This window comes from Eucyclogobius newberryi, unplaced genomic scaffold (genome assembly GCF_026437365.1).
Source record: "Eucyclogobius newberryi isolate DKJ021-1_F unplaced genomic scaffold, fEucNew1.0.hap1 SCAF_15, whole genome shotgun sequence".
Classification (NCBI taxonomy): Eukaryota; Metazoa; Chordata; class Actinopteri; order Gobiiformes; family Gobiidae; genus Eucyclogobius; species Eucyclogobius newberryi.
The window spans coordinates 4,625,559-4,640,183 of record NW_027315779.1 but is presented as its reverse complement, the minus strand read 5'-3'; the positions used below and the strand labels follow the sequence as shown (position 1 = coordinate 4,640,183).

The 14,625-nt window shown below is 40.4% G+C and overlaps 2 protein-coding genes across 2 annotated transcripts; one reads left to right on the top strand and one right to left on the bottom strand.

Moving 5' to 3' along the window:
* Positions 1-843: 843 nt before the first annotated feature.
* On the top strand, positions 844-6,881 carry ublcp1 (ubiquitin-like domain containing CTD phosphatase 1). The gene is made up of 11 exons (XM_072445768.1): positions 844-997; positions 1,339-1,572; positions 3,095-3,186; positions 3,264-3,349; positions 3,645-3,760; positions 3,839-3,937; positions 4,112-4,149; positions 4,225-4,323; positions 5,220-5,336; positions 5,416-5,543; positions 6,107-6,881. Exons 2-11 carry the CDS (start codon positions 1,419-1,421, stop codon positions 6,135-6,137), a joined length of 960 nt encoding a protein of 319 aa, XP_072301869.1. The 5' UTR covers positions 844-997; positions 1,339-1,418; the 3' UTR covers positions 6,138-6,881.
* An 896-nt stretch (positions 6,882-7,777) lies between these two features.
* On the bottom strand, positions 7,778-13,066 carry il12bb (interleukin 12B, b). Its single transcript, XM_072445490.1, has 8 exons — positions 12,966-13,066; positions 12,784-12,874; positions 12,177-12,278; positions 10,769-10,948; positions 10,252-10,357; positions 9,240-9,409; positions 8,043-8,200; positions 7,778-7,957 (listed from the first exon to the last, which is right to left on the bottom strand). The coding sequence occupies exons 2-8, from the start codon at positions 12,872-12,874 to the stop codon at positions 7,835-7,837; spliced, it is 930 nt and encodes a 309-aa protein (XP_072301591.1). The 5' UTR covers positions 12,966-13,066; the 3' UTR covers positions 7,778-7,834.
* Between the last annotated feature and the right edge of the window lie 1,559 nt (positions 13,067-14,625).

The window sequence follows — 14,625 nt, the reverse complement described above, 5'->3', positions numbered from 1 at the left end:
CCAAGTTCTGTTTACGGACCATAATACATCCATGTAACAGACCCAAGTTCTAATGGACCATAATACATCCATGTAACATGCCCAGGTTCTGTGTGAGGACAACACGGTGCTATCGAGCTAAACATTTTACTCAAGTAAGTAAAGTAAACTAATTTTACTCAAGGAAAAACACTGTAAGAGTATCTATCTGGATATACCATCTAATTTAGGTGGTATAAAAAAATGGTTAAAGTTGATTTCATTTCAAGGACAACATCTTTACAACAACACTGCACTAAAACTGGTATGTTCACAGGAAATACACAAACATGAGAGGAGCTAAAACGCTGCTGAAGGCGCAAGAAAGACAAATATTTACATTGTCTACATTCTGTCATTGAAGACACCGGGGGAAGAGCACTTTCACTCAGGTAAGAGTATTTCAAACATTACTCGTTTGTAGTATAAATATGTCCAAAAACGACCCCGGGCGTACAATTTATTTTAAAAAGTGACTCAAGTAGATATAACTGAGTACTAAATGGTGCAGCAGCGCCATTCAGTGGCTCTGTCAGTTATTGACGACATAACAAAAGATAATGGCAAATTACAACGAACACTTTTATATCCCATTTATTAGGAAACAAAATAACGTCAGTGGTTAACAAATGAAAGGATTTAACGTTAAATTGAGAAATTCTGATCTCAAATTATATCTCTTCCGACATTAATTATTCACATCTATGGTATTAAAACGTGCATACTTGATAAACCACATTTACACATAATTGGGTGACTTTGGACCAGGCTTTTCTTTGGACAAAATTGAAGCGTGGTGGTGTTGCCATGGTAACAGATCTTTCTCCGTCGTCATTTCCGGTGCTATTCGGGACGCCAGGAAGAAACAACTGAGCGCATCCTGATGAATGGAAGAGAACAGAAAACTTCTGCAGTTTAATCTATAATACTCATAAACTACGCGGGTCGTGTGTCGCAGCACCGGAAGCAGCTGTGCACGGTAAAACTACACGGAGTTTACTGCTCAGGCGGTGAACGTGTTTGCATTGGCCTGTGATACTGCCTTTTATAAAGACAGCGTTAGCCTCCCAATGCTACGAATAACATTGTGGATTTCTTATAAAAACATCTGTCGCGCTGAAATGTTATCATTTGATGTACAGAAGTGCCACGTTTAGTTAGTAGACGTTGAACTAACGTAACTATCATTATTTGCGTTTTGCTTTTGAGAAGCAGTTTATGCTAGGATCTCTCCATAATGTACTGACAGAAAACCTAACTGAAGGCTTTAATAACAAATGGGAAATATGTCTCAATCTTGCTTTTGTGCACATTTTGCAGACAGAGTCGGTGGAAGCAGGTGTGTTGTCAGTCCAGCTGCTGCAGAGGATCAGTGTTTATGTGTAGAGATCCTGCTCGTCATGTCTGTGTCAGTGATCATAAAGTGGGGAGGACAGGAGTACTCCATCAGCTCTCTGTCTGAGGAGGACACGGTCATGGACCTCAAACAATCCATCAAATCCCTGACCGGAGTTCTGCCAGAAAGACAAAAACTACTGGGACTAAAGGTCAAAGGTGAATATATTACAGCCACAACGATAAAAACATAGTAACTCATTCGCCAGCGAAACAAAGGGAAAGTGTTAGCATTATCTCCTGTCTCTTTCTATAAAACTGTCAGATCAAGTGAGAAATATGGGAGTAATTTTGGACCTGGACTTGAACAGCCACATCAATAACACCTGCTGCGTTTTATCATTTAAAAAACATTGACAGGATCAAAAACTTGGTATCTCGAATAGACTTTGAGAGACTTGTCCATGCATTTGTCTCCAGTAGATTAGACTGTAATGTCCTGCTCACTGGCCTCTCCAAACGAGCTGTAAAACGGCTGCAGTACATCCAGAACGCTGCTGCTCGGGTCCTGACTAGAACCAGGAAGTACCATCACATTAGTCCTGTTCTCAGGTCTCTGCACTGGCTCCTGTGGCTCAGAGAATAGACTTTAAAGCAGCTCTGCTTGTGTACAAGTCTCTCCATGGCCTAGCACCAAAGGTCTCGGACATGTTAGTGCCATATGAACCATCTCGGACTCTGAGGACCTCAGGAGTCAGGACTAAACATGGACCGGCTTCCTGCTGGTGCCAGAGTCAGGACTAAACATGGATCGGCCTTGTGCTGGTGCCAGACTCGGGACTAAACATGGACCAGCCTCCTGCTGGTGCCAGAGTCAGGACTAAACATGGACCGGCCTCTTGTTGTCGCCCAGGATCAACATTACGCAGCTAGGTTCTGGAACAGTCTTCCTCAAGTTGTGAGACAGACCTCTACTTTAACAATGTTTAAATCTAGGCTAAAACATCTCTTTTTAGCTATGCGTATGACTGAGGGAATTGTATTCGTTTTTTACAATTTCTAATATATTTTAATGTGACTATTTAGGTTTTTAAATTGTCTATAATGGTGCTTTTGCTATATAAATACATCTTGATTGATTGAGTGATTGAGAATATAATAATACAATGCGCTGTTGAAGTCAGCCATCATGGGAGCACTGTCGGTTTACCCCATTGACCTAAAACATTCATACCATATCCTCCAGCTGAGTGGGGCTGCAGCGATTACTAAGAACAATTCTGACTAGTTGGTGAAATAACCGTTGACTACTTTAGTTAGTCAATTCTGATTCTGATTCTGATTCTGATTCTGATTACATTTATCTAGGTGAAGCACAAGCCAAAAAACAATTTATAGCAAAAATAGCAGCATTATAAAATCAAAATGTTAAAAAGAATAAATTATTTGTGAAGAAATCCATAATACACTTAATTAGTATTAATCATTCTCCATCTAGAAGCTTTTAGTTTGCATATTTTTTTTCGTTATCTGGCTAAAAAGGAATGTCAATTAAGTAAATGAATCAAAACATTATCAATGACTTCTAGTTGACTATTAATGAGTTAATATTAATTACAAATGCAACTGAAGATGTGGTGTATTTTATTCTTTCTTGAGCCCAGTTTAAACCGATACTAAACTTTTTACTCCATGGACACAATAGTGATGACCTTCCATCTCCCCCTTTGTTGTTCTCCAGGTAAACCAGCAGAAGATGAGGTGAAGTTGGGTTCTCTTAAACTGAAGCCGAACACAAAGATTATGATGATGGGCACCAGAGAGGAAAGCTTGGTATGTAACACAAGGACAGTGGGACGTGGCGTAACATTTTGGCGTATTTAAACGTCTGTTAAATTGTCCTTTTGTAGGAAGATGTCCTCGCCCCTCCACCAGAAAATGACGACGTGGTTAATGATTTTGACATTGAAGACGAAGTTATCGAAGTGGAGAACAGGTCAGAAAAGCGTAAATCAGCATTTTTATTGCGTGGAAATAGGATTAAATTCCTTTTGGAGACGATGCCGCCACGCACCGCAGCGACGAAATGTTTTATTTATGCTTTGGGGACACATTTAATGCATATTTTTATTGTACATTCATTTATCTTGATACCGCACCTGGCTGTACAGAGACTTTCATATCATACTAGCTGATTGAGTTGACTGCCCTCTGTAGCCGAATAGGAGAAGCTAACATATCAAATGTATGTGCATTTTTATATTGAAATAAACGCCACTATGTGTCTCCAGAGAGGAAAACCTGGCTAAAATAGCGCGCCGAGTAAAAGACTATAAAGTGGAGGAGATCAATCCGCCCAGAGAAGGAAAGAAGCTGCTAGTGCTTGATGTGGACTACACTCTGTTCGGTGAGTTACAGTGATAAGACTTCCATTTCTTTAGTAAAACATATTATTTGCAATTTATATATTATGTTTTTTCCAAAGACCACAAATCATGCGCCGAAACGGGTCAAGAGCTCATGAGGCCTTACCTGCACGAGTTCTTAACATCTGCCTACGAGGACTACGACATCGTGATCTGGTGTAAGTGGAGTCTTGCTAATGTTGATTAACCACTGCATTCATTTCAAAAAGCCTTTGACTCTTTAAAAAAGTCCAGTTCATAATGCCTAAATTATGTTATATTTTGCTGTGTATCGATAAATGATGACATGATAACGATGTAACTGTCTAATGAAGCTGTGTGATCCCTTTTAGCCGCGACGAGTATGAAGTGGATCGAAGCCAAGATGAAGGTACGTCGTTGCAAACATCAGTTTAGTCACGAGAGATGTAAATCATTTTAAGCGTTATTGGGGCGGTGTTTCCAGGAGCTGGGAGTGACGGACAACCCGAACTACAAGCTCACCTTCATGTTGGACAGCGCCGCCATGATCACGGTCCACACGCCCAAGAGAGGAGTGGTGGAGGTCAGTGGTCGAGTGTTTCTAATGGAGGGACTTTTGGCTCAATGATGGACACGTCTTTGTGTTTTTACATCTGAAGGAACTGTTAAGGAGCCAGTCTGATTAACAATTCATCAAAGACTTGATTACTATCATGCTAACGTAAGGTACAACTAATGTATATAAATAAAACGTGCCACAATAAAAAACAGCACTACTTCAATGACAAAAGTATATTATTTTGTACCGTATTTGCACCGGAGTATAAGTCGCACCAGCCAAAAAATGCATGATAGAGAAGAAAAAAACATATATAAGTTGCACTGGCGTATGAAATGCGGTTGCAAGTGTGAAAATAACAAATATCACATATAAGTCGCTCCGGAGTATAAGTATGAATAAAAGTATAAGTCGCCCCCGGCCAAAACTATGAAAAAAGGTGCGACTTTTAGTCCGGAAAATACGGTATATTTCGACACTCTCACTGATGTTGTGTGCTCTCTTTTTGGTGCTGTTTCAGTGTGAATCTGGGTTAAAAAAAAAAGAAATAGATTTGGCTCTTTCAAAAAACGAGATCCAGTTTGTCATCACTGTCTCTAACCATTCTGAATTGCTTAATGCTGCCACAGTATTAACACATTAAATGATGCTTGAGTTTGACCGGAGATGGTGTTTTTGTCTGAAACTTGAACAAATTGAGAGGCAGACCATTAATAACCCGGAGAGAAGAGCAACCTGTGACGGCCCCGGGACCCGTCTCCAGATCTGGTCTTAGTCGGTTGTACCTGAGGAAGTGGCGGTGGTTACTATTAGGGGCCCAAATTGGAATAAATGAAAAAAGCTCAAGCGATAATAGATAATTCTTGTAGACATTGAGTTAGAAATGTCCTTTTCCAGTCCTTTTCTTCCCTCTGCCCCAGGTCAAACCGTTGGGCGTCATATGGGGAAAGTATGAGGAGTTTTACCAGAGGAAGAACACCATCATGTTCGACGACATCGGCCGCAACTTCCTCATGAACCCTCAGAACGGACTGAAGGTGAGCGCTTCAACCTTTTAGCGCGGCCGCGTGGCATTTCCCCGCGTCACAAAACTCAATAACAAACGCGTGTGTTCAGATCCGACCTTTCATGAAGGCCCACCTGAACAGGGAGAAGGACAGGGAGCTGTACAAACTGGCCCAGTATCTCAAAGAAATCGCCAAACTGGACGATTTCACCGGGTTGAACCACAAACACTGGGAGAGGTGAGAGACGTTACAAAAAAAACATGCAACAACTAAGACGCTAGCTTCTTTAATGACTACAATGGCTTGGGATGTTAGCCAGTGTTTAAAGCTGCTATACATGATCTTAAAACCCTGAAAAACACTCCAATTTAAACTGTTTTCAGCGGTCCAAACATATTCCTAACGCATCCCAAGCCTACAAATCGTTCCCCACGATGACTTTCACAACTTTCAGAGGCCAGAGCGGAGTTTGTCTTGGAAAAACTAGCCTGCTAACAGAGCACCAGCGTTACACGGCTATATAATGAGATGAGGACAGCACGCGGCGGTCTCATTTTGACTTGTGAGAACCGCTTTTACGACGCCGTCACTGGGGCAAAGCACATTTACCTTTTATTACATGCTAAACGTGGGTAAAGTCCCGGTCCAAAGATATTTACCAGATCAGAACTGTACCAGAACTAATCTTAATGTAATTCGTAGTTATTTCGGAGACGGTGACGGATTGAAATTGGAAATCCTTTACGAAGCTGCATCAGTTATTGACCATTTACCGTTTTGTTGTATTGTTTCTTTCTCAGATATCTCTCAAAGAAGCAACAACACCATTGACAGAGAGACGTATCCCATAAGCTGCTGCTCAAAGACAAACTTGACAAGTCCTATTTTTCACACAAAGTCCTAAATTAATCCCACACTATGAGTTCCTCGGCTCGGGCATTCATGGGATTTACCCGCTTATTATACTCTTTTTTTTTTTTTTTTTTGCATGTTCTTTCTCCTCTGAAGTGCGTTTGATTCACCTTATTAAACAGCATTTTTTTTTTGGTCAAAACTAGTTTCCTAAAATATGGCAAATTTCATATCTTCAGAATGCAATTTACAGCAATTCGTTAGTTGTCTTTCTGTTATCGCAGCACCTTAAAAGAAAAGTGACATGCTTTGGCTTTTTATCAATACTTTTTTATTCCCGTGGGACTCTTCTGCTGCTACATCTTTGTTAATTCAAAACTCAAATGCCAAATGGGTCTTATTTGTTTTTAAACTGAAGCATTTGATGGATTTGGCATTGAAGGAACATGTGGAGAAGGCACATTTCCCCCTTTGTTTGAAACGTTTCTGCACATAAACATGACGACGAGCACTGATTTTGAGTTTTAAATGCTAAGCAAAGTGTTAAGTGAAGTTTGGAACAAATGTTTTTGGGATTTCGTTTATTTTTCATACGTTGTTTACAGGGCTCTGAGCGTTGGGATGTTCATTCGATGTTAAAAAAAAAAGAAAGTGTCTGTTTGTGTTGTTATCCCAACTACATCTTATACATGTAAATATGACAAATAAACCTTTTTTGTAACAGCAGTGTTTCATTGTGGGTTTGTTTCGACGATTTACAAGCACGACTAAGAAAATGGCACTCAAAAAATGATGAACAATGTCCAGTTTCGACTTAAAACAGGTAAGTAATGTACTGCACATTTAAATAAATATATATGAGTGTATTTAATGGTAGAAAGATGGGAATTGCAGGTATTCATGACCTGTTTCTAAAATACACAGAGAAAGGAGCAATCACTTCATACTTCATTCTGTTAATATAATATTTAATAATATAAGGAGTAGACAGACCCACAGGCCAATAAATACTGTACATACATAATTACACAATCATTCAAACCGGTGGTATGTTCAGTCTTGAAGTAACTGCATGGGTTACACTGCGAAGACAGAAAAACACATTCATTGTATTGGAAATATAAACCGAAGCATGTCACAATATCACTGAAAAAAGTAATATCCAGGCAAGTTAAAATGACTTGAATTATGAGCATCTTGATCTTGTTTTGAGCAGATTTTACAAGGCATTTAAAATGACCATGGAAATAAGATATGTTTTCTTCATACAAGCAACATTATTATAATGTTTTGAGACCAGTTCGAGTCCTGATTTAGTCCTGGGATTTAGTTCCGGGTTTAGTCTCAGTTTATAACCAATTTTAATGTGGTTATTGTAAAAGTCAGAACGAAACAAGATTCTCATTTATTCATTTTAAGTTACAAAAAATCTTGACCCATTGGTAATTTTTGTGCATAAAATCTACTCAAAGACAAAACATCCTTTATTCAAGCACTTTTAACTTCCAAACTACATTAAGATAAGAGTAGCTGCATGGTGCATGGATGAGGCTTGAAGTAGAGCAAACCTTTCTGATCATGTAAATAATAAATGCACTTTGACTGACTCTACTGGCATTGTTCCTGCACAGAAGGTTACGGCGGGGCGCGGTCGTGTCCGGAAGCATCTCTGTGACTCACCTGTAATGACTCCAGTGGCTCCATGGTCCTCCCGTGTGCTTGTCCCGAGCTCTCACGCAGAACACATACCTCTTCGCTCGGATGTCGACTCTGTATTCCGTCTGAGAAGTGGTGTTCTCCTGCACAGCACAATCACCAGGACGTTTACATCTTATGCCATCTTATTTCATCTCTTATTATATTTCCTGTGGGTCTTTCTCTTACCAGTAGCTGCAGCTGGGAGTTGCAGGCTTCCCCATTGCGCACCGCTTTGACCTGGAACAGCAGACTGAAGTAGCTGCAAGGCTTCTCCCACGTCTCGGGATAGTCCCAGCTGAACACATTCTCAGTGAGCTCCAGGTTTGGGAGCCGTCCCGGGGCCACTAAAAGTACAAAATATGTTACGAGTCTCGAGAGTGTAAAGCAATGTTGTGTCAGATGTTGAAGTTTGGTTCAGCATATTTCAAATGGTAAAGTGGATACACATGATCATCCGAATTAGGACTGAACCAGGAACCAAACTTGAACTAGACTAAACCTGGACTAGAACAGGATCAAACCGAGTCTATGCCGGGACTAAACTGGGCTCGAACCAGGACTAGACCAGGACAAAACTAGGACAATTGTAAACGCAGTACATTATCTATAACTAATGTAGTGCAAAAAGATGAAGGTATAAAAAGCTGTGGTATTGTTCTTTATTTTAGCATAAATAAAGACTGTCTGGACTGAAATTAAGCCCATTTTGGTCCTGATGTAGACTTGGTTTGGTCCTGATCTAGTCCAGGTTTAGTCCTGCTCTAATCCAGGTTTAGTCCTGATCTAATCCAGGTTTAGTCCTGATCTAATCCAGGTTTAGTCCTGATCTAATCCAGGTTTAGTCCTGATCTAGTCCAGGTTTAGTCCTGATTTAGTCCAGGTTTAGTCCTGTTCTAGTCCAGGGTTTGTCCTGATCTAGTCCAGGTTTAGTCCTGCTCTAGTCCAGGTTTAGTCCTGATCTAGTCCAGGTTTAGTCCTGATCTAGTCCAGGTTTAGTCCTGATCTAATCCTGGTTTAGTCCTGATCTAGTCCAGGTTTAGTCCTGATCTAGTCCAGGTTTAGTCCTGATCTAATCCAGGTTTAGTCTTGATCTAGTCCAGGTTTAGTCCTGTTCTAGTCCAGGTTTAGTCCTGATCTAGTCCAGGTTTAGTCTTGATCTAGTCCAGGTTTAGTCCTGTTCTAGTCCAGGTTTAGTCCTGATCTAGTCCAGGTTTAGTCTTGATCTAGTCCAGGTTTAGTCCTGATCTAGTCCAGGTTTAGTCCCAAATTCGACAGGGCAAACGTGCCTTAGAACACACACAAAAGCCCAATTACAGATGTTTTTGAATGAGATCTTTTCATTGGAAGTCGAGTGTGTTGTGTGTGATCCACAGAGCGACTGACCAATGTCCCTGAGGTAAAAGGTCTTGGTGTAGGCCTCCAGGCGCGACGCACTGCCCATGTAGAGGGTCAGAGAGATGCGGTGCTGCTCCTCTTTGTACGGACAGTTGTTGTCCTCACACAACATGCCGGACCCGCTGGGATCCACCTTACACGACACCGTCTGCTGATTACTGCACACAACGCCGCCATTACAGACTTTGTACCGCTCAAGGCTTCACACGCAGCGATGATGTGCGTTAGTGTGAACTGTGGAGCTGAAAGTACCTCCAGATGACATATTAGACAACACTTTTCAGTAAGGGAACATGATTGTATTTAAGATTTTACCAAACATTTTGCCTGTTTTTGCTCAAAATCAGCAATTTGTGACACTTTTAATGTTACTTCCTGGTTGGACATGGGCAGCAAATTCATACAGTTATTTAGCATTTAGCGACCGTAAACTAGGGCCAAAATCCATTTAAATCATGCAATGGTTATGATTTGGCAAATAATTACACCTGGCATGTTTATTTCCTTAAATTATCATTTGAACTGTCATAAAAAGGTCTAAGTTGAGTGCAAATGTTCTCGCTTTTTGATGACGTCACAGAGGTGCAGGTATTCTGTTGTAGAACTCAGCACCACTTTCTGTAATTCTCAATTTTTATTTGTACATTTTTCAAATGTTCTCTACTATGATAATTAGTTACCACAGGGACCATCCGACCAAACAACGTTATGATTAGAAAAACATGAGAACCATATGGGCTTTAAAAAACAGAAACCAGTATGAACATGAACGAGTGTTGAATGTACATTTGCACTGATGTGTGTACAAATATATAATGGAAATGTGTTTTTTTTTATGTCTTTTGCATTTGGTTGTCAGTGTAGAAAAGCCTTTATATTATGCAAAATCTACATTTACTTCATTTTGGCAGTGATCGCTTTCCTCTGGCACATTTACAAATCAGAACATCCAGGTTGTCCGTAGTTGTTTGATAAACTTGGTGTAATTCAATGCTCTCACCGATGGCCTTTGACCAGCAGCACCGCGGCGTCCAAGCGATGCTTTGTCCTACTCCAGCTGCAGTGGAAGGAGCCTCTGTAGTTTGGGGTCGAACAGTGGATGAAATCTACAAGAAAACAACGCATTTGACTGGTTATATCATTTTGTAGCTTGTTGTCTGCTCTAGAATATTACATTTGCCAAATTAGTTTAAAATTTAAAATAGAAATATAGCCTGGGCCTCAGAACATCAATGAAAAGTAAATCTGTTTTTATTTTGAGCACGTTGAACTCTAGTTTGTTGGATAGAAAGTGACAAATCTAATCTTAGTGACTGACTTTTGTATAAACCATTACAAATATTATAGAATACTGTGTGTTGTGCTCGCTCAAGTTGCATTGAATGTCCCTCCCCACTCTTCATCCCTCTGTCATCCTACGTAGAGCTCAGTCCAATGAAGCTGATACTATCCCCAACACAACAAAGAAATTGCAGAATAGTGTAAAAGGATGTTAGTTAATCGTGTATCTCCCTCACCCTTCTCAGGGCCTCTGTGCTCCAGGATGACGGTCCGGTTGTCTGGCTCCAGTTGGACCATGAGGAGGGTGTGGTTGAGCTGAGGCCCCCCTGGTCCATGGTGACAGGTGTAGTTACCCCCGTCCCACTCCTGCACCATCACCTGGATGTGGTTCCCCTGCAGCTCCGGCTGTGGAACACCTGAACACACCGGGGAAAGTTAACTGTGAAAAGGTTGTAGGCTGTGTTTCGGTTTGGTCCTGGTTTGGTCCTGGTTTAGTCCTGGTTTAGTCCTGGTTTAGTCCAGATGTAGATTTGGAATGCATTCACACATTCACCACTTCAAACCCAAAACTAAACCTGGACAAGACCGGTACTAAACAAGGACTAAAACAGGACCAAACAAAGACTAAAATGAGCTAAATTTTGAACCAAATAACGACAAATATGAATGCATCTTGGTTCAGTCCTGTTCTAGTCCTGGTTCGGTCCTCTTCTAGTCCTGGTTTGGTCCTGTTCTAGTCCTGGTTTGGTCCTCTTCTAGTCCTGGTTTGGTCCTGTTCTAGTCCTGGTTTGGTCCTGTTCTATTCCTGGTTTGGTCCTCTTCTAGTCCTGGTTTGGTCCTGTTCTAGTCCTGGTTTGGTCCTGTTCTAGTCCTGGTTTGGTCCTCTTCTAGTCCTGGTTTGGTCCTGTTCTAGTCCTGGTTTGGTCCTCTTCTAGTCCTGGTTTGGTCCTGTTCTAGTCCTGGTTTGGTCCTGTTCTAGTCCTGGTTTGGTCCTGTTCTAGTCCTGGTTTGGTCCTGTTCTAGTCCTGGTTTGGTCCTGTTCTAGTCCTGGTTTGGTCCTGTTCTAGTCCTGGTTTGGTCCTGTTCTATTCCTGGTTTGGTCCTCTTCTAGTCCTGGTTTGGTCCTGTTCTAGTCCTGGTTTGGTCCTCTTCTAGTCCTGGTTTGGTCCTGTTCTAGTCCTGGTTTGGTCCTGTTCTATTCCTGGTTTGGTCCTCTTCTAGTCCTGGTTTGGTCCTGTTCTAGTCCTGGTTTGGTCCTCTTCTAGTCCTGGTTTGGTCCTGTTCTAGTCCTGGTTTGGTCCTGTTCTAGTCCTGGTTTGGTCCTGTTCTAGTCCTGGTTTGGTCCTGTTCTAGTCCTGGTTTGGTCCTGTTCTAGTCCTGGTTTGGTCCTGTTCTAGTCCTGGTTTGGTCCTGTTCTAGTCCTGGTTTGGTCCTGTTCTAGTCCTGGTTCGGTCCTGTTCTAGTCCTGGTTTGGTTTGTCCCAGTTGTGTTGTGGGCTGAACAGTATGTTAGAACATGAACATGTAGTAAAAAAGGTAAAGCTGTGTGTGTTGGTGAGTGTGCCAGTCGTTAGAATAACAATATAGAACTACTAGAGTATTAAATAGAAAATAAAAGAACAGATTGTGTTCTTTTTCCCTTTACCATTTTTCCTCCAGGTTACCAGTTGATCGTCAGAGGTTTCTCCACAGCTTATGGACACAGGCACTTTGGAGCCATCGATATGTCGAACCCGCAAAACCACAACTAAATCCAACACAAAACAGAGCATTCATTCTTCTGCTTTTATACCGCACGGGCCCTGGCAGGGGAATCCCTGAACAGCAAACACAGTTATAAAACTAATTATATCAATGGACAGATTTACTGTTGGAAAATGTGCATCAAAAACAAACAAATGCATTTGTAATTCACATCAAACATTGTTTTTCCCAAATATCTGACAATTACAGTTATGGGATATGTATAGCCTGTGTCTATGTATTTGACTGGTGTATATGATTTACAATCATGGAAAAGCATAGCACTTTTATGATATTGATTTAGTACGTACAATGTAAACACACAATATTACCTGATATTATGTCATTCTCACTGTTAAAAAGATTAATGCTGTTTACCATTCTTTTTGTTGTGAATCTTTTTTAAATGAATGACATGTAAAAACACATGTTTTCCACATGATTAAATGTTCATGTGTGCGTCTAATATTGCCCACTGTATAAAACGTTATATATTATATAACACTCACCATTATCCATGAGCCTTTCTGTGTTTGCTGAAAAGCTTGTGGAGAAAAAGCAGAGCATCACAAACAGAGCCAGAGAAACAAGCCTGTCCATCTGCAAAAGAAAAATCAGAACCGTTTATCACGACTCATTTTATAAGACTATAGGAGACAAAATGAACACTTGTGTGAAGTTAAAACGTTACCTTAAGTCACTGTTAGTCTGTCTGTCGACTCCCAAGGGTGTGCTGCCTGGTCAGTTCTGGTTTATCTGCGGAACCGTTCTGTTCTGCTCTTATTTATTGTGAAGTGAAGCAGAAGAGAAAAAACCCCAAGACACAGAAAGAGGAAGTGCCAGCGCCTGTTGGATCTTCAGTGCACTGAACACACCTGAGGAAACAGCTCTAACATGGCTCACGCAAACAATTATTCATTAACATTTAACATGAAGCTCAATAAAAACGCTGATATGACATGTACCGGCGTAAGAAGCTGGATGCATTATTATTAGTTTATCTTTTATCTGGTATTCAATGGTGGGTGAAAACGAGCAAGGCAAAAGTAAAAGTATTTTGCGCACATTTTTGATGAATTATTAAAGATAGATTTTTTTTTGTCTTTTTCTAGCCTATTTATATGTATATTTATATTTCCTCAAAGCCAAGACTTGAACTCAAAACCTTGTGGCAAAATGTCACCATGAAAGTGCCAAAATATATCTAAAACCATGCAGAACTTACAGAAACCTGCTCTCACATGTAATGAAATAAAAGTAAAAAGTTTAAGTAAAGTACAGATACTTACAACGTTTAATTAAGTACTTTTACTTTTGTTCTTTGCTGCTGTCCACCACTGGTTCTTGTAATAATCAGATGCCTCAACACGATGGGCTACGTTTCATCTACCATGTTGTGTAAAGTGTTTTGCTAAAGGGCACAACACTATGGCTCGTCTAAGTTGACAAATAATACTTTGGCGTAAAATCAGTAGAAATTATAAAGTGATTATTGTTGCAAATATTCAATTCAATTAAACTAAATGTATTTTCATAAAGACAGAAGATTGATTGTATTATTATCATTATGTATTTATTTATTGTTGAATGTAATTTTATCCAAATGAAATAATTACTTTTAGTAAAAAATACATAATTCTTCCCACTATGGACTGGAGTATCGGTATTGAAGTATCGATATGTTGACCCTGACTCAGTAAAAATGTCTCCGTGAGCAAATAACTAAACATTTGTCCAAAAGCTGAATTCTTAACGACTTTAAATGATTTGACCTTAATCTCCTCGAAAAATCATTCCAAACGGATCACGTGCCGTTAATTTGAGCTGAAATCTCCAAATAGATAAGAAAAGCGTTTGATTTGAGTGTTTTCAGATTCAGATAAGCATAAGAACATGGATTTATCTCATTAAAGGCACCGTCTGTGTGGCTGCTGCTCCATCATGTGTCAGTGCTGATGCTGTGACTAAGTGACAACACAACAATAATATCGTAATTGTACCTGGCTTTTAATATTTTAACAGTTTGCGTTATTTCCTGCGATTCAACACTTCAATACGGGCCCAATTCCAAAAGGGAAAGGTTATGTGTGTATTATGCGATGGGGAAGTCACGGAAACCTTTCAAAAGGGAACTAACTGGATCTGAATGACACGGGTCAGAAAGAGGTACTCCTTCTGACGAGCCGAGCTTCACTGGAAATAAGAACTCCGATGACGCCGTCTCGAGGGAATCTGAAAGAGGAATGAGGTCTGTGCGACAAAGAAATGTGACAAAAAGACAGATAATATCCATGTCAAGCACTCACAGTGAACCGGTGCTTGAAGTAGTGATACTGCGAGTACTTCAGATA